The sequence below is a fragment of the Heterobasidion irregulare genome, assembly GCF_000320585.1.
Source record: "Heterobasidion irregulare TC 32-1 unplaced genomic scaffold scaffold_02, whole genome shotgun sequence".
Classification (NCBI taxonomy): domain Eukaryota; kingdom Fungi; phylum Basidiomycota; class Agaricomycetes; order Russulales; family Bondarzewiaceae; genus Heterobasidion; species Heterobasidion irregulare.
Window position 1 is genome coordinate 779,861 of NW_009258198.1, and position 25,404 is coordinate 805,264.

Genomic DNA, 25,404 nt, shown 5'->3' on the forward strand with positions numbered 1-25,404 from the left:
GGTCTAACCCACATTGGAAGTAGGGGACTTGCTCCTTATTGGAGATGTTGGCATTGGCGGCAATGAGAATGAATTGGTTAGAGTACTTGTCAACCATCATTCTTCCTTGGGAGAAAGCCATAAGCACACTTCGTGCTTTATTGGTCTTGCCTGTTTCCCTGAATTATAGCTTGAACTTTGCTAAAAAGTTTGCCCAAGTTCCTAGATCAATGAGAGGATCCACTCTTACTGTTTTAAAGAGGAAGTTCTCTACCCAAGCTCCTGCCATGCCATATCTCATGCATGAGAGCACCAGGAATATTTTGTCCTAATTGGTCTTGTACCAGTTGGACTCTGCTGCAAAAAGAAGGATATTGGAGCATGAATTTCTGGGATTCAATGTGGTTGCCTGTGTAGTTGTCTAGGAGTTTGACTTTTCCTCTTCTGGGTTGTGCTGTTATGGAAGGGACATTTGTAGAAGTCGAAGCTTGTCCCAACATGTCAGCGAGTGGTTGGTTTTGGGTGTTGATTGGTGTTTGGTTTGGTGATGAGTCAGAGTCTGATTGGGAGGCTGGTTCCTCTTGCTCTGAGTCATCGGGGATTACCAGTGCTAGGTCTCTGTACCAGGGTGTGGGATTCCAACAGTTCTCTGTTTTGTTCTAAATATGTTCTTCCTCTGTTCTATTGATGAGCATACACCCGTGCTAGGGTCCAAGGGAGGTATTTGGGAAGCTTTGGGGAGATACCAAACAGCACTAGACAAGTACCAAAGATGCCGACTTGCACTGAACATGGTTGGTCCCTACCCGATCAACTGCAACCCTCCAAAGGACATTTGGCAGCACTTGGGTCAGTTTGCCCACACTTCACGTACTTACCATGACCACACAGGAGTATTACGATAGGTGTTTACAAGACCAGAGCCAGTATTCTGTATCGGCCGATGTCCTCCATGAGTCGGTCGGTCCTTATCACTTATCTTCCTAACTTCCACATGGTCGGTCAAATGCAATCTTGCACCATGACTTGGCCACCCTGGTCATACGTTACTTCTTCTTTATTGTCATTGGCTTGCCAACACCTATTCCTACTACCTACACTTGGGCGACAGATCCTGAACATTTAGGATTTCAACATCACTGATTAACTTTTACCTTATCACCTTCGGAACCCATATGAACATCTCACCTACCTTCTTATCTTCCCTAATTGCTAAGGCTTGGCGCCCATTCAACATTTACTCTCATTTCATATTTGATATTTTACTTAGGGGTGCTGTTTACAATAAAACCCTACATACAACTCTGGAATAAACCAGCTTTCACACCCCACAGTTCAGAGCTCATTCACACTTGTCTCAACCATTGAGATTGTCTTTGTCAACTCCCGAAAACTTGTCATCCTTGTCGTTCGGCCTTGTTTGCATTCATACTTGTCTCTTCGCTCGTACCCCTCGTCCTCCCTTGTATATTGTCAGAGTCCCATGTGGCTCTTGAAGCACGTAGTTGTCGGTCGCGACACTACCTTCTCGTTACTGACCAAAATCCCCAACACAACCAACCAAATGTTCAGTCGGTGTTCGGGGCAGTCCCAAAACCGTTCAGGCACTATAATCTCACACTCCTTGCTGCTTCTCAGTGTGCCATCAATTTCTAAAGTCCTCACTAACAATTCCTTGTGTATCAGATACTAGCTCTAGCACCTCTGCATTAGAGGTTGTTTTGGTGTTGTGCTCGGCACTTAGAGCCACCTCTAGCATATCACCATTATCAAAGGTGAAGTAATAATGCCTATTTCAGTATGAGCAGTTATTGTAGATTGATGGAGCAATTGTATTGGTGTCTTTATAGAGCCAATGGACTCCTTTGTTCCAGATAGGGTGATTATTATAATGAAGTTGGTTATTTATGTGTCTAGTGCTAGGTGGATATTCTCAGCCTAGGTCTTGCTCTAGGGTGTATGCAGTAACACTCCCTTAATAGGGGTCTATATCCTCACCAAGCAAGGTTATGAGAGAGAGTGTGGCAGCAAGCTAGTGTAAGCAAGGTAGGGGCAGAAGAGTCTATTCTAGTGTTATGAGCTGCTCGTTTGGTAGCCCCAAGAGTAGGAGGCTCTTCCCTAGGTCACTCATAGAGGAAGAGTAGAACAATAGTCTCGACTATACACATAGTACAGGAGCCAGAGATGTATTGCAGTGAAAGTGCAGTGGGAGGACTGCACTGAATGAAGAGAATAGACTAGAGATCCTTAGCCTATTCTATAGGCCTTTTATACTACTTTAAAAAAGAGGGTGTGAGAATCCCATATATGTATCCATAGGGTATTCTCCCAAGTTGGCTTTCTCAGACTGACTACTCTTGCTCCTTCATTTGTCTCCTTCTGGCCAGGAAAAACTAGGAGCTCCATGCCCTGTATGTGAGTAGTTTGTAAGGCGGGAAAAGATGCCCATTGCAATAAAGGCTCATGATACTCAACCAGCAATTGGTGATCCGCTGGGAGTGGATGACCAAGGTTATTATCTGTACCTTGTTGTATGCCTCAGCCCATGAGGCTGCTTGATATTTGTGATGATTCTATCGGTATAGACCACTGTTAGGGCCTAATAAGTCATGATCATAACAGATGATGAGAATGATAGATGTGAAGGGTTTGGGGCTGATTAGACCAATGCCTTTGAATCAGAGATGACTGGTTAATAGCAGTTCCTAGATTGGACAGAAGTGGATAGCCTAAGGCTTCCCTGCTGCACCACAGCTGCTATAAATATATACAGGTAAGAGCACAGACCAAGTAACAATGGATCGGGAACACAAGTCATAGTCAGGAGAAAGGTCCTACGTGTTCTTATATGGATTGTGGTAAAGCAAGAAAGATATAGTAAGTGGTTCATAATACTACATGCCTTAAGGAATCATGCTTGGGCTTTAGGGTCTATCAGGGCTAGATTGATCACTATCCAAGTGGCAAAAGAACTAGATTCTTATTATGTTTGTGAGAATTTAGAACTCTTCCATACTCCAATAAATATATTAGGGAAAAGCTCTATATCAAATTAACCATAGTTAAGCCTAAATCTAGCTAGATTTTTGCTAATTACTATCAAGGATTTTTAGCTTACCCCCTTCTAATCCTAAAATTATAAGGTCAAATTAGAACTAATTAAAGCTAATTTATTATATGGATTTTTGGAAAAATATTAACCAACCCAGTTTTATGGTTTCTCTACTATTACCACACCTTTAATTATAGAGTATCTATAGAGCTTACTAATCAAACCAAAGTCACACCTTATTATAAACTTGCCCATTACCAGAATTAAACCAATAATCTTATGCCTACATATCCTAGGCTAATGCCCTAAACTACTAAGCTACAAGGTCTAAGTTATTTACCCAGTAATCTAAATATGTTGATATAAATAAGGCAATCTTAATATTTCTGATTCTCTTATATATTTATCTTTTATCTATTTTATATATAAAGGAGTCAACCCTAAAAATCAGGGCTTTTGATATTTGAATTTAGGCACTAGACAATAATGTAGTAAACCAATAGAAAATAATGAATACCATAAAAATAAGATTGTAGCATTTACATAATTTAGATTTGGAATGTGTAAAATTGTAATTGGGTTGTAGATACCAATAGGACTATAATAGTATAAACAATGTCACCTTTACTTATGGAATTTGATTATAAAGTTGATTACAGATAATATATTCTAATTAGCTTAGATTAGCATTTTGAATAATTAGATCTAATTAAGAGAGGATGTTTTTCCAGATGACTAAGTACATACACAATGTCTATATTTTGTAGTGTGATGACAATAGATATAAGGCATCATGCTATTAATCTTTGAAATAGAGGTAGACAGAGACTAAAAGTTGGCCCGAATGCTATTAATCTTTGAAATAGAGGTAGACAGAGACTAAAAGTTGGCCCAACTTGAACTGACACACCCAAAGCTGAAGGGCCTATTATCAGAAGTACAGATATCAAGCACATATATTAGTATCAGTTCTTGGTTCCTGATCTATCTATCAATCTTATAGGTAATGGCCTATTTTGTCTAGGATATGTGGGACTCTATAGGAATAGGCAATCTCAACAAATGCCTGTGATTGCTGTAGAAAGTACCCATGGCATCCTAATAATTCCCAAAAAGTGGACCCTGAATTGAAGGTTCAAAGCATTGAGATCCAATGGCAGCCAATGTAGAATGTGAGCACTCGTATTTTGCCTTTCAGTTATGATAACTAACATGCTGTATATCATCTAAAGATTCTGATTATTTGGAAACCTCATATCCTTGAAGAAACCTCTGTGCTTCTATGGCACAAGCTAATTCTGCTCAAACAAATGTATTACTGCTATGTTTGATTGCTCCTAGATCTAGTTAAATAGACTTCAATCATTATGCAGTGTGCTGGCTAGTATCTAGACTTGAAGCCTTCTGTTATGTCCACTATCTACTCTGTCAGCTCAGAGCTTGAAGTTAATTCGTAGTAGTGTGCCAGACTGCCAATAGATGTTGTATGCTATGTTCATACTGGCCTCACTGTGCCTGAGCACATCTCGCAAATTACTCCCGCGGACACCCCAACTCTAGTTAGCAGCCAGAACTGAAGGCATGAACGTCATCTGCGAGTTTTTCTTCACCATCCATGCCTTCGATCTCTTCCCATCTGAGAACTGCACCGCCTTGCACTGCCCGCGGATCACTCACATAAGTCCCATCGAAAGGGTCTTAAGCTCGGAGATATCGCCACGAACAGGGCAACAACACGATATGAACAAGTCTACAGTTTTTGATTAAATAACCCAAACGTGAGTAATCTATATATAAGCACGCCAGTCACTGCGGCTTGGCGATGAACACCTTCCGGAGGTTGTCCCAAACGACCGAGGGCGACTGGGCGGCGTCGATCCGGTGCCAAAGGCCCTTGTTCTTGTAGTACTGCACGACGGGCGTAGTTTGGGAGTGGAATGACTTGAGACGCTTGGTGAGCGTCTCGACGTTGTCGTCCGAGCGCTGGATGAGTGGCTCGCCGGTGACGTCGTCGGTCATGGCCTTCTTTGGTGGGCTAGAGAAGACGAAACGAAGGGGTTCGTGACTGAGGTTCAGACACAGAGCCAAAGGGGTTTGTGACGCACTGGAACTCCCTGTGGTAGGTGCGCCCGCTGGCAGGATGAATCAGACGACCAGTGATTCGAGAGATGAGCAGCTCGTCGGGGATCTCGAGCTGCACGACCGAGTCGAGCTTCTCCTTGCGCTCGAACAGCATCGAATCAAGCTTCTCGGCCTGCGGGACTGTGCGCGGGAAACCGTCCAAGACAAAGCTGGGAACGACATGAGTTAACACGTGTTTGTGAGACGATGCGGGGCAGGAGGGGAGCAGGAGACGGGTGAAATCGGGTGTGTGCGCCGAGCGGCCTCAGGGTTTGAGGTGGAGTCGCCCAAGCACGTGTGGTGTATGCAGCGATGGACGATGGATGGTCGCAAAATGAAAAGGGAATGCAAGACGTCCTGACACGTACCCGTTCTTGCACGCCTCGTTGTTCTCCAGCTGATCCTTGATTATGCCCACCATGATGTCGTCGCTGACGAGACCGCCCGCGTCCATGATCTTCTTGGCTTCGACGCCGAGCTTCGTCTTCTGGTTGACCTGCTCGCGCAACATGTCACCGGTCGCGAGATGGCAGACGCAAAACTGGTCGCGGATGCGGGGAGCCTGGGTGCCCTTGCCTACATGCACACAACGCACAGCAATGAGCACAACAATGCTACAGCACACGACGGGCTGCGAGCAGACACAACGTACCAGCGCCTGGGGGCCCAATGAGGATTGTGCGAAGCTGGCTGGCTGGCGTCCTCGAGGGCGCGGCGGTCTTTGTCTTTGCCTCGAGCGTGCTTATTTTCTGATTGAGCTGTGCGACCAGCGACTTGAGGTATTCGAGCTCATCGGTCACAGCCATTTTTGCGGCGAGGACGTGGAGAGATGCGAGGAGAAACGTCAGACGAAGCGTAGATAAATACCCAAATAAACAGGATATGTGACCGCCGGCCTCGGCGGAGTTTATGCGGCTTGTCTGCCGTTGGACACCGATGTCTCTCGGGCTTCATAAGACAAACGGCAGAGCGGCGGCAGTCTGTGATCGTGCAATGAATTGCGAGCTATTCACTCGACATGCATGAAGAAAAGAAAGCGGACTGGTGCCGACTCTCGTAGCGATTCTAGATTTTGCCGTCGAGAGACATTGTCTGGCCTGAGATTGCCGCTGGATGCCGAGGGCTGGACATTGGAGATATCTGTGACGTGCGTGACCCTCTGGCTGTTAAAATCGAGTGACTAGGTCTCCTCAAGCTCATTCGCTCGCTATTGAAAATCCTAGAATCCAAATGAGATAGTATTGAATCAAAGGGGCCAAGTTTTAATGATGAAAGAATTTTTTCGGATTTTCTGAGGTGCGAGATGAGCGTCACGGTCACAGGACACGACGCGGTTCAGCGCAGCGTCGTCTAAAAATAGACAACGCTCATTGACGTGGAACTTGGAGCAGCTGCAGCACATCATCCTCCCTCCTCCCTGGTATTGAACCAGCACACAACTCACTCACCATGCTGCACTCACTCTGTTCACTCCTGCTGCTGGGCTTTGCTGCGCTGGCACAAGGCAGGTCGAGCACTGGCAACTCTGTCCTCGTCGTCCTCCAGCCGAGCTTAAAGAGAGAGGATTTCTCAATATTTTTTGGTGGTCTTAAAAGTGAGGCTCACTTCACGTTTGTTTGAGTCTGCCTTGTATGCTAACTTCACGTCAGAACAGGGATACGACCTGACATTCCGTGCTCCAATGGACGAAACCCCTCGTCTCATCCAGGATGATATACCCTCCTTCGCACACGTCATCCTGTTCGCCCCGGATACCAAAAGTAGGTGTTTCTAGACTGTCTACGCGTCGTACTACGTGCCTATACCTCTTTGCGAGCAGCATTCGCGCAGGACATCACCCCCCAATCCCTCATCACGCTGCTCTCCTCTAAAACCAATCTCCTCATTGCTCTCTCCCCCAAACAATCCCTTTTCACCTCCCTAGCCTCTGAATTCTCCCTCATTCTACCCCCACCCGGCACCCCGCTCGTTTCGCATTTCCCAGAACGCAGCACCAACGTCACCACCATTCCTATCCCCGTCCCGCCGCACCCCATCCTCACCCCGCAAACCGCGCCTATCTGGTTCTCCGGCGTGCCCCATGCGTTCGGAAACAACCCGCTCCTGTTTCCCGTCCTCAAGGCGCCGGCGGAAAGTTTTGCTGCGGACTCGACTGCGGACTCGGCCGCGGATACGCTCGTCGAGGCGGCGGAGAAGGGCGGCGAGGGCTTCTGGGCCGGCAGCGCGCTCGGTGTCGTCACTGGCTTCCAGACGCGCGACGGGTCGCGCGCGATGTGGGCTGGGGGCGTCGAGCTGTTCTCAAACGAGTTCACAACGAAAGAGATTTCCAAGTAGGTGGACCACTTAATTGTATCTTGTCGTGCGGATTGCTTACCTGGGATGTAGGGGTGTCAAGTCCGGCAACGAACAATTTGCAAAGGATATCACGGCTTGGACGTTCCAGGAGAAGCTCGTCCTCAGAATAGACAGCACCGCACACCATCTTTTGAATGAGACGGAGCCCCGCGAGCATTACACGATCAAGGACCAAATCGTAAGCCCACCACGACTCCAAATTGTCCCTATTTCGCATATCAACGATACTTATCCTCGCCTCGCCTCCTCAGGTCTACGACGCCTACGTGTCCCAATACAGCGCCGAGACATCCACCTGGGAGCCCTACTCCGGCCTCACCGATCTGCAGCTCGAGTTCACCATGCTTGACCCGCACATCCGCACCGCGCTGCCCGCCGTCCCTGGCGTACCTGGAAAATACTCCGTCACGTTCCGCGCGCCCGACCGGCATGGTGTGTTCAAGTTCGTCGTCGACTTCAAGCGCCACGGCTGGACGTTCCTCGCCAGCTCGACGACCGTGCCCGTCGTCCCGCCGCGCCATGATGGGTACCCGCGCTTCTTGAGCGCCGCGTGGCCGTACTATGCGGGGGCCATCAGCACGAGCGTGGGCTTTTTGCTGTTCTCGGCGCTTTGGCTCGCAGGAGACGACAGAAGCGCGAAGAAGGGCAGCGCGAAAACGGAGTAGCGGAGACGTGGCGATCAATTCTGAGTGTGGCGTATCTGCTTTGGCAATATATATATATATTGGGACGCGATACTCATCGAGCAGTCGTGAGTGGGCCGGTATCTACTCAGCCAAACCGAAGTAAAGCTACAACACACCCTCCATACTTAGGGGAAGCAAGGTACATACTACATTGCCTCGACTCCGTCGAAGGACCTGCGCAAGGATGTAGGGAAATCAGTATTCATTGATGAGAGGCAGAAGGACAATGAAGAACTCACCGGGGGCGGGTCAGATCACGCCCCCAAGTCAGCAAGATGTTTCTAAAATCAGAAATCGTGGAACATAGCTGTATACTCGTCTCGGACGAGACGGACCCGTTCGCTGTTGAGCGTCTTTCTGCGGCGGGTTGATCCCTGGAGAGAAACCTGAACAAACGTCATCACGTCTCGCTCTCACCCATTCCTGAAACCGAGTCCCCGGGCCAGAGGTACCCAGCGGCAAGCAAAGATAACAGAAGGGTGGTGGGTGGTCCTGTTCAACCGTCCGACATCTCGCGTGTGAGTACGACGCTTGATATTCGATGGGCTGGGAGGCTCACCGGGCTGTACTCCAAGTTACATTTGACTGACGGTGGGCGATCCATGACGTGCGGCTCTTGTCTATGACGGTTACCGAATCCCCGGCCGGGGAGATCCAACGACAGTCCGAGACAAAAGAAGGCGCATTTCGTGCCCTTGATCTCTGCCGGCGAACGTCAATGTCGTGAGCGGTAATTGGATAAACTAAGTTACGCACCAGGCCATGCTTCCGTAGCCTTCGTCCCCCGATACTTACCCCCTCTGGCATGCGTTCGGGTCCATTTGAGAGAAGAAAGAAAAGCTATACTATACCGGGACCTTGCAGGGCGATCCATAACATACAGCTCTTGTCCATGGCGGTCACCGAATCCCCGGCCGGGGAGATCCAATGACAGTCCGAGACAAGAGAAGACGCATTTTGTGGCCCTGGTCATCGCTGGTGGACGTCAGCGTCGTCAACGGTAACTAGATGAAGTTCAATACGCACCAAGTCTTGCTTCCATAGCCTTCGTCCCCGAACACTCACTTCGATGGGTCCTGAAAGAGAACAAAACCATATACTATACTGCGGCCGTGCAGGGCGATCCATGACATGCAGCTCCTGCCCGAGACGGTTACCGAATCCCCGGCCGGGGGGATCCAACGACAGTCCGGAACAAGAGAAGACACATTTCATGGTCCTACTCATGGCGTCGGTATCGTCACAGTTGATCAAATGGGCGAGAGACGCACCAGGTCAGATTCTTTCCATATTTGCGTTCGTCTTCTAATACTTACCCCAGTCCGATTGAAAATCCACCCAACACCTCCGCGCTAAAGAATGGAAAAAGATACTATACCATAAGCAGTCGAGGCGAAACTTGGACGACTCTTGCCAGCGACCGTTACGGAACCCGAGGCCGGGGATATTGATCGACAGTCCGAGAGAAAAGAAGACGCATTCCGCCGCCCTGCCCATCGTCGTCAGTATCCCGGTCCGTCAGCAGTTCTTAGTAACATAGAGAGCGCACCAGGACATTCTTGCTGTGATTGAATGATGGCACGAACACACTGACGACCCATCGTCGAACAGAGCCGGTTTGGATGGGCTTGACGCGGATTATCGCCATTCGCCGGGATCGTGCTTTGGGCTTACGTCCTGTGCTGTACGGGTCGTCAGGTTCGAAATCGGCCTGGTCGTGTAGCCTTTCCAACCCCATCAAGAAACTCCCTTTGGGAGACCTGTCGGGTGTCGCCCGTCGCTGTAGGGCGTCGGTGGTCCAGAATAGGTCGTCCGTGTCGCTGTTCCTGGATCGGGTCTGCTGTTCCGTCCCTTTACCTTGCGGCGACTCCTCCGGCTTGACACACTGCACCTCGTTCACAACAGCCTCCTCGCCCGCAACAGCGTCCTTACCATCCATTTTCTCAACTGCAGCAACCGCCTCGACCTGCTCCATCAATTCGACAGTCACCACATCGTTCTCAACCCTCGCCTCAGCCTCAGCCTCGACCTCGACCACAGCCTCCACTTCAACCACCGGCATCGCCTCGGGCACCTGGACAAGATCAATGGAGGACAAGAGAGAAGCATACTCACGAGTGAACCGGCGCCGGATCATCCTCTCTGTGCGTGCAATGCTGGCCATCGCCGCTTGAATTTTGTTGAATCCGAAGAGCTGCAAAGAAATGGGGTATGCTGCGGAGAAGGCCGCCTCGGGACGGTGGGCATCGAGGGCGCAGACGGTGATGGGGCCGGCCTTGGAACTGAGGCTGACTGCGAACCACCTGCGCTCTACTTGGACCTTCTCGGAGACCGTTAGTGAAATATGAATGGGTGTGTGGGTGTGGGTGGGTGGCACTGGGGAGCGCATGATGGGTGTGTCAGAAATACTGGGCAAGAGCGCGGTATCTCAGAAGGTGGTTCAAAAGAACGTCCCTTGAAGGAAAGAAGGGTGAGCGAGGAGGGATTTATACCTTTCTGGAGCAGAGATTGTTCCAGACCGAGGCAGTCTAGACTGAAGAGTGCAGTGAGTGAGCAGCGAATGAGCACAGAGCTGGGGGATGAGTCGCTGGTCTGGTCATCGCCGAGCCCTGACGGTCAGCCGTCAAGATTAAGATGCAGAAAATGATTGCGTCGCCTAGTCTGATTCAGACTTCAAAGTCGTGGCATGCCAGAAGTGTTTGAGAGCGAAGAAGGATGCAAGAAACGATAGATATTGAAAGGGTCATAGAGCCTGGCAAACTGTACAACAAAGCTGCACGAAGTAATAAACGGTATCAACTACCTCGCAAAGAGGCTGTCCAGGTAATATATAAGAGGAATTGAACCTCGTATGATTTGACTGCTCGCTGCTGAGGTGCCGGCATAGCATCAGCAAAACTGACAAAACGTTAGTCTCCGTTGCTGACCAACACAGAAGATTGCAGTCGTTCTGTGTTAAGGTCTGCTTCCAAATGTTGGGGCCTTGCAGGTAGTACCGATTTCGGCGATAGCCGAGCGCGCTCAAGGGTTTGAGAGCCCATGCCGAACCCTGCCGTGCTTAATAATTATTATGTGTCATATTATCTACGAAGTGGTCAGCATGATTATCATAACGAGCAACAAGAGATTGAGCTGCAATGAAAAACAGTTGACTGCCACATAACGTGCATCCCCATTCCACAAGAGTCACAACAAAATGTCCATGCCCTACTATGCCATATATCAACCCCCATATCACAACGCAGTCCCCCTGGCAAATGTGGTCCCTGCATCAAATATAGCAGGCTTGGCCAAGCTTAAACAAAAGACTCATGCCTATAAAAAGCGATGTTTGATGAAGAAAAGCTGGAGGACATCTTGGCAGCAATCTGAGATGCAGATTAGAGTCTTGGCGAGTTTCTACATAAGCTATTTGGGGAACCTGCAAAATGATCAGCAACAGAACCTCAGACCATGAGGCAAAAGGAAAAGGCATTGCAGTCCTACAGCTATCGCCAGTTCGTTGCAAAGTGCATCTGGAAAACCACTCCCTTGTATTAAGCTCTAATTAGCTCTATTTATGCATAATTAAGAATGATTAGGATTAGACATTTTTAGCTTACCCCCTCTCTAAACCTGTTCTAATTAGACATAATTTTCCTAAATTAGGAATTATTAGGATTGATTATAACTTGAAATTTCGGAAAAATAATAATAAATCAATCATCAGTGTTTTCATAGCCTTCTTATAGAGTCATGTCTATTAGAGCACTAGTTAAATACCTAAACACAGAATATACCTTATAACAAACTTGCCTTCTGCCAGAGTTGAACCAACAACCTCATATATACAAGCACCTGGGACAGATGCTCTAAGCCACTAAGCTACAAGGTCTAATATATAAATTTGGTAATCTAAATAAGTAGACATAATATGGGCAACCTCAACATCTCTGATTTTATTCAACATTTATCTTTCCTCTCTCTTATAAATAAATAGGTCAATAAATACCTAAAAAGTCAGGTCTTTCAGGATTTAGTTTAAACACCAGCTAAGAAGATAATAAACCAATGTAAAATAAATAATACACTTTATATAGGATAAAAATAAATTATGGCACTTATACAATTTGGACTGAGAATGTGTAAAACTATGATTGAGTATAATATTCAATGGGACTCTACTAGTATAGACAATGCTACCTGAATTTGCAAATTTGATCAAAAACATGATTATGAATAATCAAGATCCAATAAGAGAGAGGGGTTTTCCAAATAGCCACTAGTGAGGTAGAGGGTGGGGACAAGAGTATATGTATGGCATATCTATATATAAATAAGCACAAGATTGTTGGAGGTGATCTTGATATGCTTAATGCATATATTTCCTATATGGCAGGCAAATATATCATTCTGGCACCACATACCAATATGACTGTCTTTTCCACAGCCTAATAGCTAGAGGAAAACACCAAGTTTGAGCATCTTCTGTATAACAAGGCAATAAACAATATAATAGTGCTAAAAATTGTAATATCAATAGTAATGATGATTGTGTGCTACACAAGACAGTATTAACCACTGTACTAATAGACAAGGTCTATAAGGCTGCATATAGCATATCCCTAAGTCCAACCCACATGTTGTGTCCTATAATGACCAATAGCAGGCATTGGCTAACAATGACAACTTTAATGATCATGTGTGCAAGGACAAGGTACCAAGGTCTTCATAACCTCTTGTGGCAGCTGCCAAGCTGCCAACAAAGTGGCTGGGGGCATCAATGCACATTTCTCTCTTTCTATATCCTTTGTAAAGGCAGCTGGAAAATCAGCAAAAGAGCTACAAGATAATAGTATAGGCATATATGAAGAAGAGTAATATGCTGAAATAGTATAGAATGTGCCACATCTTTACCATCTCACTGATAGAGCAGTAGTACTTACTATTTCCTACTAATAATTAAAGACTTCTTAGTATAGAATTAGTGCTAATATCATGAAATTAGAAACCAATCCAATGCTCACAATGTGTTGCTCCCAATTAGGAAATTAGACACTTTTATATGCTATTAACACTTTTAGATACTTTTAGACACTATTAGATATAATCTGAAGCTAATACAAGGGGGTGTTTTTCCAGACAATGCTACAGCTGAACAAACACAAGCAATACCAGCTATATTGCAGACCACCCAGCTGACATTAGAAATTGGTCCATCTACATTGAGCACAGGACCTTCTGCTTCTGGCTATGCACAGCCAATCTCATTGCTTTAGCAGAAGACACCTTTGGAATGGGTTACAAAACTGCATGCAGTAGCAGATGCTAAAGATGGCGCTGCCAAAAGGAAGCAGATGAATCTTGAGGCACAGGCACAAGTGTGGCAGAGTATAATAGTAATAATATGGAAGGAGGTGAGCATAGTTCATAAATTGTGAATAAGGCAATAGTACTTACAATTGGGACAGAATGGCCGCTGCCTGATTGGATACCCCGTCTCCCTTAAATCTTTCCCATTCCTTTATTTCAAGGACTATCCTAATCTTTTGGAAGGGATTATGATAAATTCTGACTTGGCACATCCATCAAATGTTGAGATATATAATGCCAAATGTGATTGTTAGGATTGCTTCCCCATTGACTAGCCATATCAAGTGCAAGCTAATGAAACATTGTTGTATTACATGCTTCTTAATGGGATTGATGGCCCAAGGCTCAACAATTGTCCACAGCTAGGAGAGAAAATTGTGAGGGTCAAGAAGATGTCTTTGCATAAAGGAAAGAAATATCGAATGCCATCTGAAGATGATGCATCAAGCTATCAGGACATACCTAAATGCATATGTGCTGCTTCACCAATATCTGCTAATTGGAATGGAGTACTTGCTGGCATGATACGGCGGTCTCCGAGAACACCTATGTGGATACAGCACACTGATCATTTGCACCAATTTATAGCCCTTCCACAGTAGGGGAGAGGCTGTTCAGCTTTCCTAGCCCTCACTGTCTAAACCCAACCTATGGCAAAGCAAAACAAGTCTCATCAGTGCCGCAATTTCATCAGTCTGGGACTCTATTTAGGGCATCAGATTAAAATTGCCATGCCCTCTCGTCGCTTGGGCCAGTGCTTGATGTCCACAATGAGCTGTTCATGCGTTCTCACCCAAGTGCTCAAGCTGGATTAAAATGGAAGGCTTCTGATCTTGTCTGTGAAGGAGAAGGGATATTTGGGCAGCTGCCATCACTTTCAAGGTCCCATCAATCACCACTGCCTCCCAAACCCCCTTCATCAGAAGGTTCATCCCCATCACAGGACTGGTGAGCATTGCAAGCGCCATAAGCTCGAGCTCCAGGCTTCGGGACTAGATACCATACCAAGCAGGCCAAACATCGACTTCACCTTTATGCCCCATTGTATTGTCAATAATTTCATTGTGCTGTGCTTGATAATATTGGACCCGACTGTAAGTTTATTCTTTCACAATCTTATGAGGTTGCTAGCAGCAATAAGGAGTGACTCTGCATTTGGGGTTGAAGGGGAATATGGATCTTTCAAGGCTACAGGGACTGGATAGTGTGTTGCTATTTCATTATTCTTTGTGCTAGTTTCTAATCATACATTGTTCTGTAGCTATGGACTCAAGGGGAAGGAAATAATATATTAGAGCTTAATAGCCTTGTTCAACCTCTCTGTCAAATAGAAGATCAGTATGGTACCTGCATTTGACTTCACAAATTGTGTGCTCATCCCAAAGGCAACCATCCTGCTTATTCAAGAGGACCTCAATGCTGGGTGGGAGTGCGTTATAGAGATAAAGGATCTGAGCTCCTCCTATGGGATCATGGCCCACCTAACTGACAATGACCTAGATTTCTGCAGGGTGGCTTTCATTTCTTTTCATAGTTGTTCTAGTCTTTTTACATCTGGAAAACCACCCCCTTGTATTAGCTCCAGATTATATCTAATAGTGTCTAAAAGTATCTAAAAGTGTTAATAGCATATAAAAGTGTCTAATTTCCTAATTGGGAGCAACACATTGTGAGCATTGGATTGGTTTCTAATTTCATGATATTAGCACTAATTCTATACTAAGAAGTCTTTAATTATTAGTAGGAAATAGTAAGTACTACTGCTCTATCAGTGAGATGGTAAAGATGTGGCACATTCTATACTATTTCAGCATATTACTCTTCTTCATATATGCCTATACTATTATCTTGTAGCTCTTTTGCTGATTTTCCAGCTGCCTTTACAAAGGATATAGAAAGAGAGAAATGTGCATTGATGCCCCCAGCCACTTTGTTGGCAGCTTGGCAGCTGCCACAAGAGGTTATGAAGACCTTGGTACCTTGTCCTTGCACACATGATCATTAAAGTTGTCATTGTTAGCCAATGCCTGCTATTGGTCATTATAGGACACAACATGTGGGTTGGACTTAGGGATATGCTATATGCAGCCTTATAGACCTTGTCTATTAGTACAGTGGTTAATACTGTCTTGTGTAGCACACAATCATCATTACTATTGATATTACAATTTTTAGCACTATTATATTGTTTATTGCCTTGTTATACAGAAGATGCTCAAACTTGGTGTTTTCCTCTAGCTATTAGGCTGTGGAAAAGACAGTCATATTGGTATGTGGTGCCAGAATGATATATTTGCCTGCCATATAGGAAATATATGCATTAAGCATATCAAGATCACCTCCAACAATCTTGTGCTTATTTATATATAGATATGCCATACATATACTCTTGTCCCCACCCTCTACCTCACTAGTGGCTATTTGGAAAACCCCTCTCTCTTATTGGATCTTGATTATTCATAATCATGTTTTTGATCAAATTTGCAAATTCAGGTAGCATTGTCTATACTAGTAGAGTCCCATTGAATATTATACTCAATCATAGTTTTACACATTCTCAGTCCAAATTGTATAAGTGCCATAATTTATTTTTATCCTATATAAAGTGTATTATTTATTTTACATTGGTTTATTATCTTCTTAGCTGGTGTTTAAACTAAATCCTGAAAGACCTGACTTTTTAGGTATTTATTGACCTATTTATTTATAAGAGAGAGGAAAGATAAATGTTGAATAAAATCAGAGATGTTGAGGTTGCCCATATTATGTCTACTTATTTAGATTACCAAATTTATATATTAGACCTTGTGGCTTAGTGGCTTAGAGCATCTGTCCTAGGTGCTTGTATATATGAGGTTGTTGGTTCAACTCTGGCAGAAGGCAAGTTTGTTATAAGGTATATTCTGTGTTTAGGTATTTAACTAGTGCTCTAATAGACGTGACTCTATAAGAAGGCTATGAGAACTGTGATGCTTGATTTATTATGAATTTTCCGAAATTTCAAGTTATAATCAATCCTAATAATTCCTAATTTAGGAAAATTATGTCTAATTAGAACAGGTTTAGAGAGGGGGTAAGCTAAAAATGTCTAATCCTAATCATTCTTAATTATGCATAAATAGAGCTAATTAGAGCTTAATATAAGGGGGTGGTTTTCCAGATGGTCTACTATTACATCAAACAGCGGACCCCAGCGCCGGAGGAGCGGGACGCGGGGTGACGTGGCGGCGCAGAATGGATGAGATAAGCTCCCAAAGTCTAATATCCCCTGGTCCTATCGTCTATTGTCTACTAGTCTATTAGACCAGTCTCTCGCCGGTCAGCCATTCTGGCCAATCTTGACGCTGGAGGATGGAAGGAAAGCTCACAAATCGCTTATTAACTTCTGTTCTGAAACCCGGGACCGAAGGTCCCAGGAATGGTAGGCACCTTCGGCTCTGCCAGCTGAACATCCGACCCCCCATGGGCCCCATACCTCCTCCGCCGCCCTCTGGAATGTCGCGCCCCGGGTCCTGCGAGGGACCGTCGCGGCGGCCGTCGCCATGGTCGTCGCCGTTGCGCCTGTTCCTGGACATACAGTGGTCCCTCTTGTGGCGGTAGACTGCATCCTTCCGGAAGAAGAGGGCTCCACAATCGCCGCATTTGAACTTTGCAGGGTTTCCGTGGTCGCGGCTGGCCTTGTGACGGGCCATGTCGGACGCGCACGACAGCCACAAGTTGCACTCTTCGCAGACGTGGGGGTTTGCACTCTTGCGCTTTTGCGTGTTTTCTTCTTCTTTCCTAGGTGTCGCCGTTGAGAGCCCTCCGAAGAACTGCGGTACAGCCTCGGGGACTGGCTCACCGGTGGGGTTCTCCACCCTGTAGGTGGACGTCGTCGATTTGCTGTTCGTTCCTTGGAGGGCGCTGCCGGGGCTGGACGACGTCGACCACGAGCAGAGTTCTCCGAAAAAGACTGAGCGATTCAGCTTTCTATCCGCATCCATCCGAAGTGCGAGACGATGGCAACGAGGGTGGTAAAGAAAGGAAAAGCGAAGGCATTGATGGCGTGCGGCGATGCGCGCAAAACAAAGGAGCAAGTGTAGAGAAAGAGGAAGCGAACGGTATGCACTTTCAACGGTCAACTTTCTCAGCTCAGCAGGCTGCCCTTTCTCATTACGCCTCCATGCGCGCTCCTATAGAATGAAAACGTTGATCGTCCCCGGCGTCATCTATGTGTGTAATTGTTCTACCTGGTAGTCGAGTTGATGCCGAGGCCCCCCTCATAGATGTCCTTCGCAATTCGTCTCCGACTCTGTAATCACATTCGCTTAGAGCGTTATTTCGATATCATACCAATTCTACTATCACGCACATTCTTGCGTCAAATTGGCGTAGATGACAGCTCAGCGCGCCTTGACCCCTCTTGATTGCATTGTCGGTCATGTTCGTGACGACCCTTTGAGCTGGATGACGTCACATGCGAGGGTCAAGATGTCCGCGACCACTGTATAATGTCTTCATAACGCCAAGAGCACAGAGACCATCAGCTACATCCGGACGGCTCCGAGGATATGAGCAATTGTGTACATCTCGATCAGTTCAGTTCCTGCGCGCCAAATGTCGTCACAGGTTCATGTATGTACGTCAATTTGTAGCATTCTTTTTTGTGAGAAAAGACGACTGAACGGCTCTCCTGCGGAAGTGGTAGCTGACGAAGGGGACCTTGAGTAGTGAGATTGCACACACGCCACTCCCTCGGTCGCTATCGAGCCCTTGTTCTCCCCCACGTGGCATAGAAAGAGGGGGTCTCGGGAACAAACCACAGCAAGACGCCGCTGGTGAAGGGCCGTGGCTTGGGAAGAGTCGATAATCGAACGTCATGCGAAGAGAATCATTTGATACGCCGCTACACGCCTTGAAGATTCACGCTCAGGCTTCAGGGTCTATCAGGGCTAGATCGATCACTGTTCAAGTGGCAAAAGAATTCGATTCTTGTTACGTTTGGGAGGATCAGAACTCTTCCATGCTCCAACGAGTAAGCACATACACAATGCCTATATCTTGCAGTGCGATGACAATGGATACAATTGAGGCATCATGCTATTAATCCTTGAAATGGAGACAGACGGAGACTGAAAGCTGACCTGACTTGAACCGACGCGTCCAAACCTGACAGGGCCTGTCGTCAGAAGTGCAGACGTCGAGCACATGCGTCAGCGTCAGTCCTTGGTTCCTGATCTATCTATCAATCTCACAGGTAACGGTCTTTTTTGTCTAGGATATTTGGGACCCTGCAGGGACTGGCAATCTCAAAAAACGCCTGTGATTACTGTGGTAAGTACCCATAACGCCCCGATGATTCCCAAAAGGTGGACCCTACATTGAAGGTTCAAAGCATCGAGATTCGACGGCAACTAATGTGTAATGTGAGCACTCGCATATTGCCTTTCGATCGTGATGGCTGACATGCTGTATGTTATCTGAAGATTTTGAGCGTCTGGAAACCTCATATCCTAGAAGACACCTCTGTGCTTCTATGACACGGGCTGATTCTGCTCGAACAAATGCACTGCTGCCATGTTCGATTGCTTCTAGATCTAGTTAAATAGACTCCGATCATTGTACAGCATGCTGGCCAGCACCTGGATTTGGACTTGTGAAGCCATCTATTCTATCCACTGTCCATTCTGTCAGCTCAGAGCTTGAAGTTGGTTCACAGCGGTGCGCTAGACCGCCAATAGATGTCGTATGCCAGCTCAGCCGACAGCTAGGACAGGCGCCACTCACGAAATGGTCACAGTCATCAAATTTCTGGGAGTGGTGGTATTTAATCGAGTTTGTTAGCCATCGTAGAACACATTCCTTGGATTTAGTCCTCACTCGCTATGGATTTGTCCCCACGCCTTGTCACTCCTGCTAGACTCATCTTTGAAGCAGCCAACGGAGCCAATGTTACGGCTATTCTCTTCGGCGGTGCTGCCGCCAAACTCCATGGCGCCAAACGCGGCACCAAAGTCCGTCACCTGTCACTTTAATTCCTCCATTTGTGCTTGTTTTCGCGCGTTCCACCAGGACCTCGACATCAATGTATCCTCTCTTGGATTCGCTACATTCCTGCCGAATGAGTTCGTTTGTCACCCTCGCACCGTCGACACCCGCCAGCATATCACCTGGGCAAACACCGTCAAGTGCGATGTAGCTACCGAGCGCACTGAACTCGTGAATGATGCATTTGAGACCTATAGCTGCGTCACAGAGGACGGCATTCGCTATGCCTCGGCGAACATTCTTTTGGCGGACAAGATTCGTACATATGGACGACGCCCGTTCCAGGCTGTTCAGAAGCAAGAAAACGATTTGTACGATGTCCTACAGCTCATCGATGTCATGAGGCAAAAGGGAGATAAGATGCCAGACGAGCTTAAGGAATCGATCCTTAGCGAAAACATTCTCAGGGCCTTCCTTGAACGTGTACCCATCGAAGATCATCTGGTATACCGCACTTTCTTGGAGGAGTTGGACGTTATTCTACCGAATTAGGTGCGCTTCTTACGCCTCTTGCGAGCTGCTTTTGGCTGATACAGTATAGCTACTAGGAGGCACGATCATACGTTAGGGGCTGGAAGCGAATGAGCTTCTCGAATGAACGGAGAATCGAAGTGGATTGCGATGTTCTGATTGTTTGTCTGATTGTGTGTATGTACGATAACATGATGAAACGAGCGTGGCGTTTTCTGTCGAACAAGAACCCGGAAGGCAGGCTCTCATCAGACCGAGCAGATATATAAACCTCTCGGTCACGGACTTGATTTACTCTCAACACCCAACCAACCATGGGAATTCACTTCTACGACTCTTGTCCTATGTCTCCAATGACCATGGAGACTCGTCTCAAGCCAGCAAGAGCTATCGCACATGCAGGCGTTCCTTGCTTAGTCTGGGCAGAGGACGCTCTCAGCTTTGCTCACTTCGTCCCCACCGAGATGTTTGCTTTACAACTCCTCATCCCTGACAAGGACATAGAGAGGGCTGCGCAAGCCATCACCTCCAGTTTGCCATACAGGCGACTGACAGAACCTCACAAGGATTGGTTGGACTTCGAGTTCATGGACCCTGATCAATGGAGCTGTTTCCCTAATTCCATCCGGCTTGAGCTGACACTGCCACAGTCGTCACGGCACGAAGATGATCCCGTCGACATCTATATTCACCCGGCATCTTGGTTTTACTTCGATGTCAAGGACGATTCCCGCTCTGTCTCCCTCGTTCCCCCCCTTGCGCCTGCCAACTCGGCTCTGCGATTTCCAACGCGGACAGCGTTCTTGGACTCTTTGATCTCGAACATCCTCGATCCACCCACTGGAGTTCGACACGGCAAGCTGGACGCTAGACTTTTCACTTACATCAGTTACATCAACCTCTACACTCTTCGTGCTTTCCCTCGTGTTCTCCCGAACGGAGACCTCGAACCTGAGCACGCTGCTGTCTCGGCAAGCCTCAAGCCGGAGAACAGGCGCCTTTGGGAGTCGAACATCAGGAACACTTATAAGGGCTGGATTGATGAGGTCACTGCTCGCAGAGCCATTCTTGAGGGTATGGGGTGCGTGGGGCTGTTCGTTCCCTGATGAATTCGTTTATTTACAGTCCAATCAGGCGTGTGGCCGAAGCCAGGAAGCCTTTCCCAAAGGATCGTTGTTTCACTTGGAAAAAGTACGTTGGACTCTTCTCATGTTCACCTTTCACATAGTGAATGTAAGCGTTACAGAGGATCACAAGCCAGGGGACTTCACACTTCCACGCTCGTCGGGAGCTCTGCATCTAGCTCGAAGGCCCTGTTGGTACGGTGCGTGGCGAGGTGATTGCAACGTCCGCGCGTCGCTGACAATTCCTCAAGCAATCCAATGCCGACCCCGCCGAATGCTGCGATAAGCCGTGCTTTTACTCGAGCACAGAATATCTTGCGGAAGAGGGGATGACCAAGTTGACGCCGGCTCGCTCCAGCACGCAGATTTCCAAAGTGTCTTTCGCCTGATGACTACCCGAGACCATGTAATCATGAATTTTTATACCCATCTCACCTCACTTCAAGTTCAATTTTTGCCAGTATTTCAACGTTGCCTAGCCTGAGGGACGGTTCTTTTCAAAAAGCATGCCGTAATGACGGATGTTTCATGCATTGCAGGATCATCACAACCAGTGTCTGGTTGTACTGTATCCTACCGTATTCAATAATATAACTGCCCATTTTAGATACGGCCTTCATGAGAGATCGAGTGTCAGTAGATATGATATGGAAGAGCTGTACAGCAGTTTTTGCCTATGTAGCCGCAAATTAACGACGCATAATGTCCAACATAGCTCTACAAGAATATCGGCATTGTGAACAAGTCCATAAACCACCCTACACAAATCGTGCTCATTCAGCTGATTTCGCGCACGCGAATGACGTGATCCATCAGCACCCGCTCCATCTTAACCGCGCCCTTATAATAGATGGTATCCTCGGGGTTGTACACCTTAGCGTTGTCGAACACAAGCTGAGCGTCTGTAATGAACGCGTCGAGATCCGCATATTGCCCCTTCTCGAGTTTGTGCTCCATGGTAAAGAAATCTGCACGAAACGGTCGATGTGAGCAGGATTGGTCGACCCTAACGGTAGTAAGACGAACTCATCGGATTTCGCATTACATCGTAGTAATCCGGCGCCTTCTGAGCGTTGAGAGGTTCCTTGAAGGGCCAGGCCTGAGGGTGGGCCTGCAAGTCTGACCGGATAGTTTCCATTGCGTTGTGCTCAATTCTTGATCGACACACAGAACACATCCGAAACAAGGATCCACGCACGGAACATTCATATTGGGCATCCACCCGCTCTCCCCTGTTGCTCGTCAGTTGCCCCGCGACAGAAAAAGAAGCCAATACACTAACTCAAACCTGGCACGTCCTTGGGATCGATGACGAGCCCTCCCCCTTCCCATCCTGAAACTGTGGCAGCCTCTCGTACACGATAGGACTCTTCGGCGCCTGTCTGAGCTTTGCCAAGATCGCTTCCCTCTGGCGCGCTACGATCTCTTTCGTGGCAAGGTAATCGTCCTTTCACAGCATTGTGCGTTGCATGATTCCGCGGTCGTAGTCCTTGATATAATCTGCTCTTATGATCGAATGAAGCGTGATGTCTCCGGGGAAATCTTGCTTCCAGCCTTGAAATGCCCAACTGCGAAGTTATCTGCGTATGCCAGAACATACATCATGTCGGGGTAAGTCCGTCACACATGAACTATGAAATGATCCATTAGTAAGAACCGCGATCGAAGGCTAAGGTGCTCGGGGGACACGACGAGCGGAGGGAGAGGGAAGGGCAGAGTGTGATCTAGGGTGTCAGCGAGAGGAAGGGACGAGGGAGATCGCCCGGAGGCATTGCCGGGCCACCATTGAGGGATACGAGTTTTCTGTGATGAAGTGCAGGATTATGTGGCAAAATAAAAGGACAGTGAGGGCGCGAGGCCAGATCCCTGTGGTCCGTCCACAGGTGCACGACAGCGCCCTCCGAGGAACGAACGATACATCGACGACGTCGACCCACGGAGTAGATAACCCACAGGTGATCCAGTCCCTAAGGCTGTACCGCAATCCATCAGAGGGCTCTCAACAGCGGCACCTGGGGAAGAAGAAGAAAATGCGCGAAAGCGCAAGAGCGCCAACCTGCGCCAACCCCCAAGTCTGTGACGAGTGCGACATGTGGCTATCGCGACCGTCCGGCATGCCCTGTAAGAAAGCCGACCGCTTCCAAGAAAAACTCGCAAAGTTCGAATGCGACGAGTGTGGAGCCTCACTCTTCCGCTGGATGCAGTCCGCCGCCACAGGCAGGAGCAGGCAGGAGCACTGCAAGTACAGGCATAGGCGCAATGGCGGCGGCGGTTCCTCGCAGAGCCCGAGACGCGTAGGTCCAGAAGGCGGTGAAGGGGGGTACCGTATAGGGCCTAAGAGGGGTTGCTGGCAGAGCTGAAGGTACGCACCGTTTCAACTTGACTTTGATTCTCTCTTCGCAGTCTCTCCGCTCGCTCTATCCCGCATCGCACACCTTCATTGTGTTTGGAATCCTTCTTCACTGAAATCGATTTCGATAAGAAACTGACGCGCTGTGTGCGCTCGCAGGAGTTTGGTCGTGGTGGACGTCAAGACGGTCATTATGTAAGGGGATACTCCTACAGTCCCTCCCCACATCATTTTCAGATGTACACACTATCAGCGACCACCTTCCCTCACGGAGGAGCGATTCAGAGCAGCGGTCGAACCTGTCCCGCTCATTGTCCATTTCCTGAAGGAGAACCCTTCAGCCTTCACCTTCGAAGATGCTCCCCCGAACGCCGAGGACCTCTTGGCCCTGTTATGACACATGTTGTGACCATGTCGCGCACACCTCGTCCTGCCGTCTCCGAGATAAGACGGACGAAGAAAGGTTTCTCTTTCGATGAGGGAACGCACTCGGGCCTTAAATGAGCCATGCGCAGTCACATTGTATAGCGTACTTGTACACCCCTTACGTCCCGACCGCCCCTGGCTAGCGCTGCGCGGTATATAAATACTTGATCTAAGAAAAAAAAAAAAAAGTTACTCCTACAGTCGCGGACAAGCAAAGTCGACAAATTTCGACACCCATTTCTAGGGCTTCCCGGTTACACCGGAATTGATAGCAATGCTTGAGTAGATGTCGTGGAAATATTTTGAGTAAAATCCTACAAGCTGTTAGTCCAGAAAAAGTAATTCTTTGACCTAGAAACCTCCAAAAATTGGCTGACCCCACAAAAAAAGGTCTATAAATCACATAAAATACACCAATTGACTCCTTTCAATGAGTACTGTATGAATCCATCAAAAAATTGCTAAAAATATCTATATTTTATCGCCAAAAAAATTGTCAAGGTGATGTGCATATGGGCTAAGTGCTCACTGGTGTGCTCAATTGAGAACGAGTATTGCTGCATGACTTGTCTTCTCTCAAACCAGGCCGATGTCAGGAATCAAGTCTTCCTTCTTAAACAGGATATTACCACTCATAGTCACATCTGTATGTTTTTCCCAAAATTCCATTGTGAGCTCAACCCAATTGAGATGATGAGTACACTGGTATTATGAGGTCTATAAGGAGAGGTTTGATCATGTGAAGGAGCATGTGCTTAAATGCCTCGACAATTGTCCTATCGAGGTCATTCGCTGCTTCTTCAATCGCTCATGGCATTTTATAGATGCATATTGCAGAGGGTTCACTAGGAAGGCAGTTGAATGGGCTATTCACAAGCAGAAAAGTCATTGCACTGTTTCTCAAAGTGTGATGATGAGCATCGAGGCAGTTCTCGACTAGTTTACTTCACATGGTGTCACATGTATCTTTTTTGGGGCATCTAGCACCTGTAAAAATTCACCAAAAAATTGGTGGGTCCCAATTTCTTGTGGGAAAATCCTGAAAAGGGCATTTTTAGACGTTTTTTGACCTCCTGAGTCTGAATCTGCAGTCAGATTTTGTAAATTTTAGGCGCGTCAGCCGCTACAATTGTTTTTCTTTTTTGTTGACTTTGCTTGTCCACGACTGTACATCCTCGACCCTCCTCGACCACCTTCCACGGTGACACATTAGCAGCAAACCATCGAAAAGATCACCTCATACAAAAGTGATCCCAACAATTTTCTGCATAGCCTGGTTGAGAGACAGTTGATCCAATCTCTTGCCCTGGGTAACTGTCTTGTATAGTCTGTCATGCTCTACTAGGACCCTTTCAATCTATCCTGGCATGCTGGAGTCTCGAGTGAAATTTTGAACCAGACATGCTACATCAATGCTCTGTTCCCAGTGGAGCAATTAAAAGAAATATGTAATAAAGGTAT

At 47.1% G+C, this 25,404-nt stretch overlaps 10 protein-coding genes across 10 annotated transcripts; 6 read left to right on the forward strand and 4 right to left on the reverse strand.

Annotated features, from left to right (window-relative positions):
- Positions 1–4,803: 4,803 nt before the first annotated feature.
- HETIRDRAFT_379225 (uncharacterized protein) lies at positions 4,804–5,958 on the reverse strand (the record flags this gene model as incomplete). The annotated part of the gene is made up of 4 exons (XM_009543873.1): positions 4,804–5,066; positions 5,137–5,322; positions 5,521–5,728; positions 5,805–5,958. 4 exons carry the CDS (start codon positions 5,956–5,958, stop codon positions 4,838–4,840), a joined length of 777 nt encoding a protein of 258 aa, XP_009542168.1. The 3' UTR covers positions 4,804–4,837.
- A 643-nt stretch (positions 5,959–6,601) lies between these two features.
- HETIRDRAFT_61042 (uncharacterized protein) lies at positions 6,602–8,406 on the forward strand (the record flags this gene model as incomplete). The annotated part of the gene is made up of 6 exons (XM_009543567.1): positions 6,602–6,746; positions 6,802–6,912; positions 6,972–7,482; positions 7,538–7,685; positions 7,759–8,258; positions 8,323–8,406. The coding sequence occupies 5 exons, from the start codon at positions 6,602–6,604 to the stop codon at positions 8,170–8,172; spliced, it is 1,329 nt and encodes a 442-aa protein (XP_009541862.1). The 3' UTR covers positions 8,173–8,258; positions 8,323–8,406.
- A 283-nt stretch (positions 8,407–8,689) lies between these two features.
- Positions 8,690–9,166, reverse strand: HETIRDRAFT_310745 (uncharacterized protein; the record flags this gene model as incomplete). The annotated part of the gene is made up of 2 exons (XM_009543874.1): positions 8,690–8,895; positions 8,950–9,166. 2 exons carry the CDS (start codon positions 9,164–9,166, stop codon positions 8,690–8,692), a joined length of 423 nt encoding a protein of 140 aa, XP_009542169.1.
- HETIRDRAFT_407432 (uncharacterized protein) lies at positions 9,086–9,833 on the forward strand. The gene is made up of 2 exons (XM_009543875.1): positions 9,086–9,467; positions 9,515–9,833. Exons 1-2 carry the CDS (start codon positions 9,325–9,327, stop codon positions 9,642–9,644), a joined length of 273 nt encoding a protein of 90 aa, XP_009542170.1. The 5' UTR covers positions 9,086–9,324; the 3' UTR covers positions 9,645–9,833.
- Positions 9,834–16,864: 7,031 nt separating this feature from the next.
- On the reverse strand, positions 16,865–17,528 carry HETIRDRAFT_101007 (uncharacterized protein; the record flags this gene model as incomplete). The annotated part of the gene is made up of 2 exons (XM_009543876.1): positions 16,865–16,889; positions 16,975–17,528. The coding sequence occupies 2 exons, from the start codon at positions 17,526–17,528 to the stop codon at positions 16,865–16,867; spliced, it is 579 nt and encodes a 192-aa protein (XP_009542171.1).
- A 740-nt stretch (positions 17,529–18,268) lies between these two features.
- On the forward strand, positions 18,269–19,238 carry HETIRDRAFT_438222 (uncharacterized protein). Its single transcript, XM_009543877.1, has 4 exons — positions 18,269–18,559; positions 18,617–18,742; positions 18,803–18,950; positions 19,011–19,238. Exons 1-2 carry the CDS (start codon positions 18,404–18,406, stop codon positions 18,629–18,631), a joined length of 171 nt encoding a protein of 56 aa, XP_009542172.1. The 5' UTR covers positions 18,269–18,403; the 3' UTR covers positions 18,632–18,742; positions 18,803–18,950; positions 19,011–19,238.
- A 177-nt stretch (positions 19,239–19,415) lies between these two features.
- On the forward strand, positions 19,416–20,007 carry HETIRDRAFT_247078 (uncharacterized protein; the record flags this gene model as incomplete). The annotated part of the gene is made up of 2 exons (XM_009543878.1): positions 19,416–19,538; positions 19,597–20,007. Coding segments are annotated over 2 exons (534 nt in total), but the record flags the coding sequence as incomplete, so codon positions are not given.
- Positions 20,008–20,355: 348 nt separating this feature from the next.
- HETIRDRAFT_438223 (uncharacterized protein) lies at positions 20,356–21,619 on the forward strand (the record flags this gene model as incomplete). Its single annotated transcript, XM_009543879.1, has 4 exons — positions 20,356–21,124; positions 21,178–21,234; positions 21,290–21,367; positions 21,419–21,619. Coding segments are annotated over 4 exons (986 nt in total), but the record flags the coding sequence as incomplete, so codon positions are not given.
- Positions 21,620–21,944: 325 nt separating this feature from the next.
- On the reverse strand, positions 21,945–22,305 carry HETIRDRAFT_448449 (uncharacterized protein; the record flags this gene model as incomplete). The annotated part of the gene is made up of 2 exons (XM_009543880.1): positions 21,945–22,135; positions 22,194–22,305. The coding sequence occupies 2 exons, from the start codon at positions 22,303–22,305 to the stop codon at positions 21,945–21,947; spliced, it is 303 nt and encodes a 100-aa protein (XP_009542175.1).
- Positions 22,306–23,281: 976 nt separating this feature from the next.
- Positions 23,282–23,914, forward strand: HETIRDRAFT_101003 (uncharacterized protein; the record flags this gene model as incomplete). The annotated part of the gene is made up of 3 exons (XM_009543881.1): positions 23,282–23,487; positions 23,571–23,712; positions 23,771–23,914. 3 exons carry the CDS (start codon positions 23,282–23,284, stop codon positions 23,912–23,914), a joined length of 492 nt encoding a protein of 163 aa, XP_009542176.1.
- Between the last annotated feature and the right edge of the window lie 1,490 nt (positions 23,915–25,404).

Excerpts from the sequence above, each read along its gene's own strand:
- HETIRDRAFT_407432 (XM_009543875.1), top strand. The coding sequence starts at position 9,325 with ATGCAGCTCCTGCCCGAGACGGTTACCGAATCCCCGGCCGGGGGGATC. Across the intron at positions 9,468-9,514 it reads ATGGGCGAGAGACGCACCAG|TCCGATTGAAAATCCACCCA; the intron begins GTCAGATTCTTT and ends TACTTACCCCAG.
- HETIRDRAFT_438222 (XM_009543877.1), top strand. The coding sequence starts at position 18,404 with ATGCGAAGAGAATCATTTGATACGCCGCTACACGCCTTGAAGATTCAC.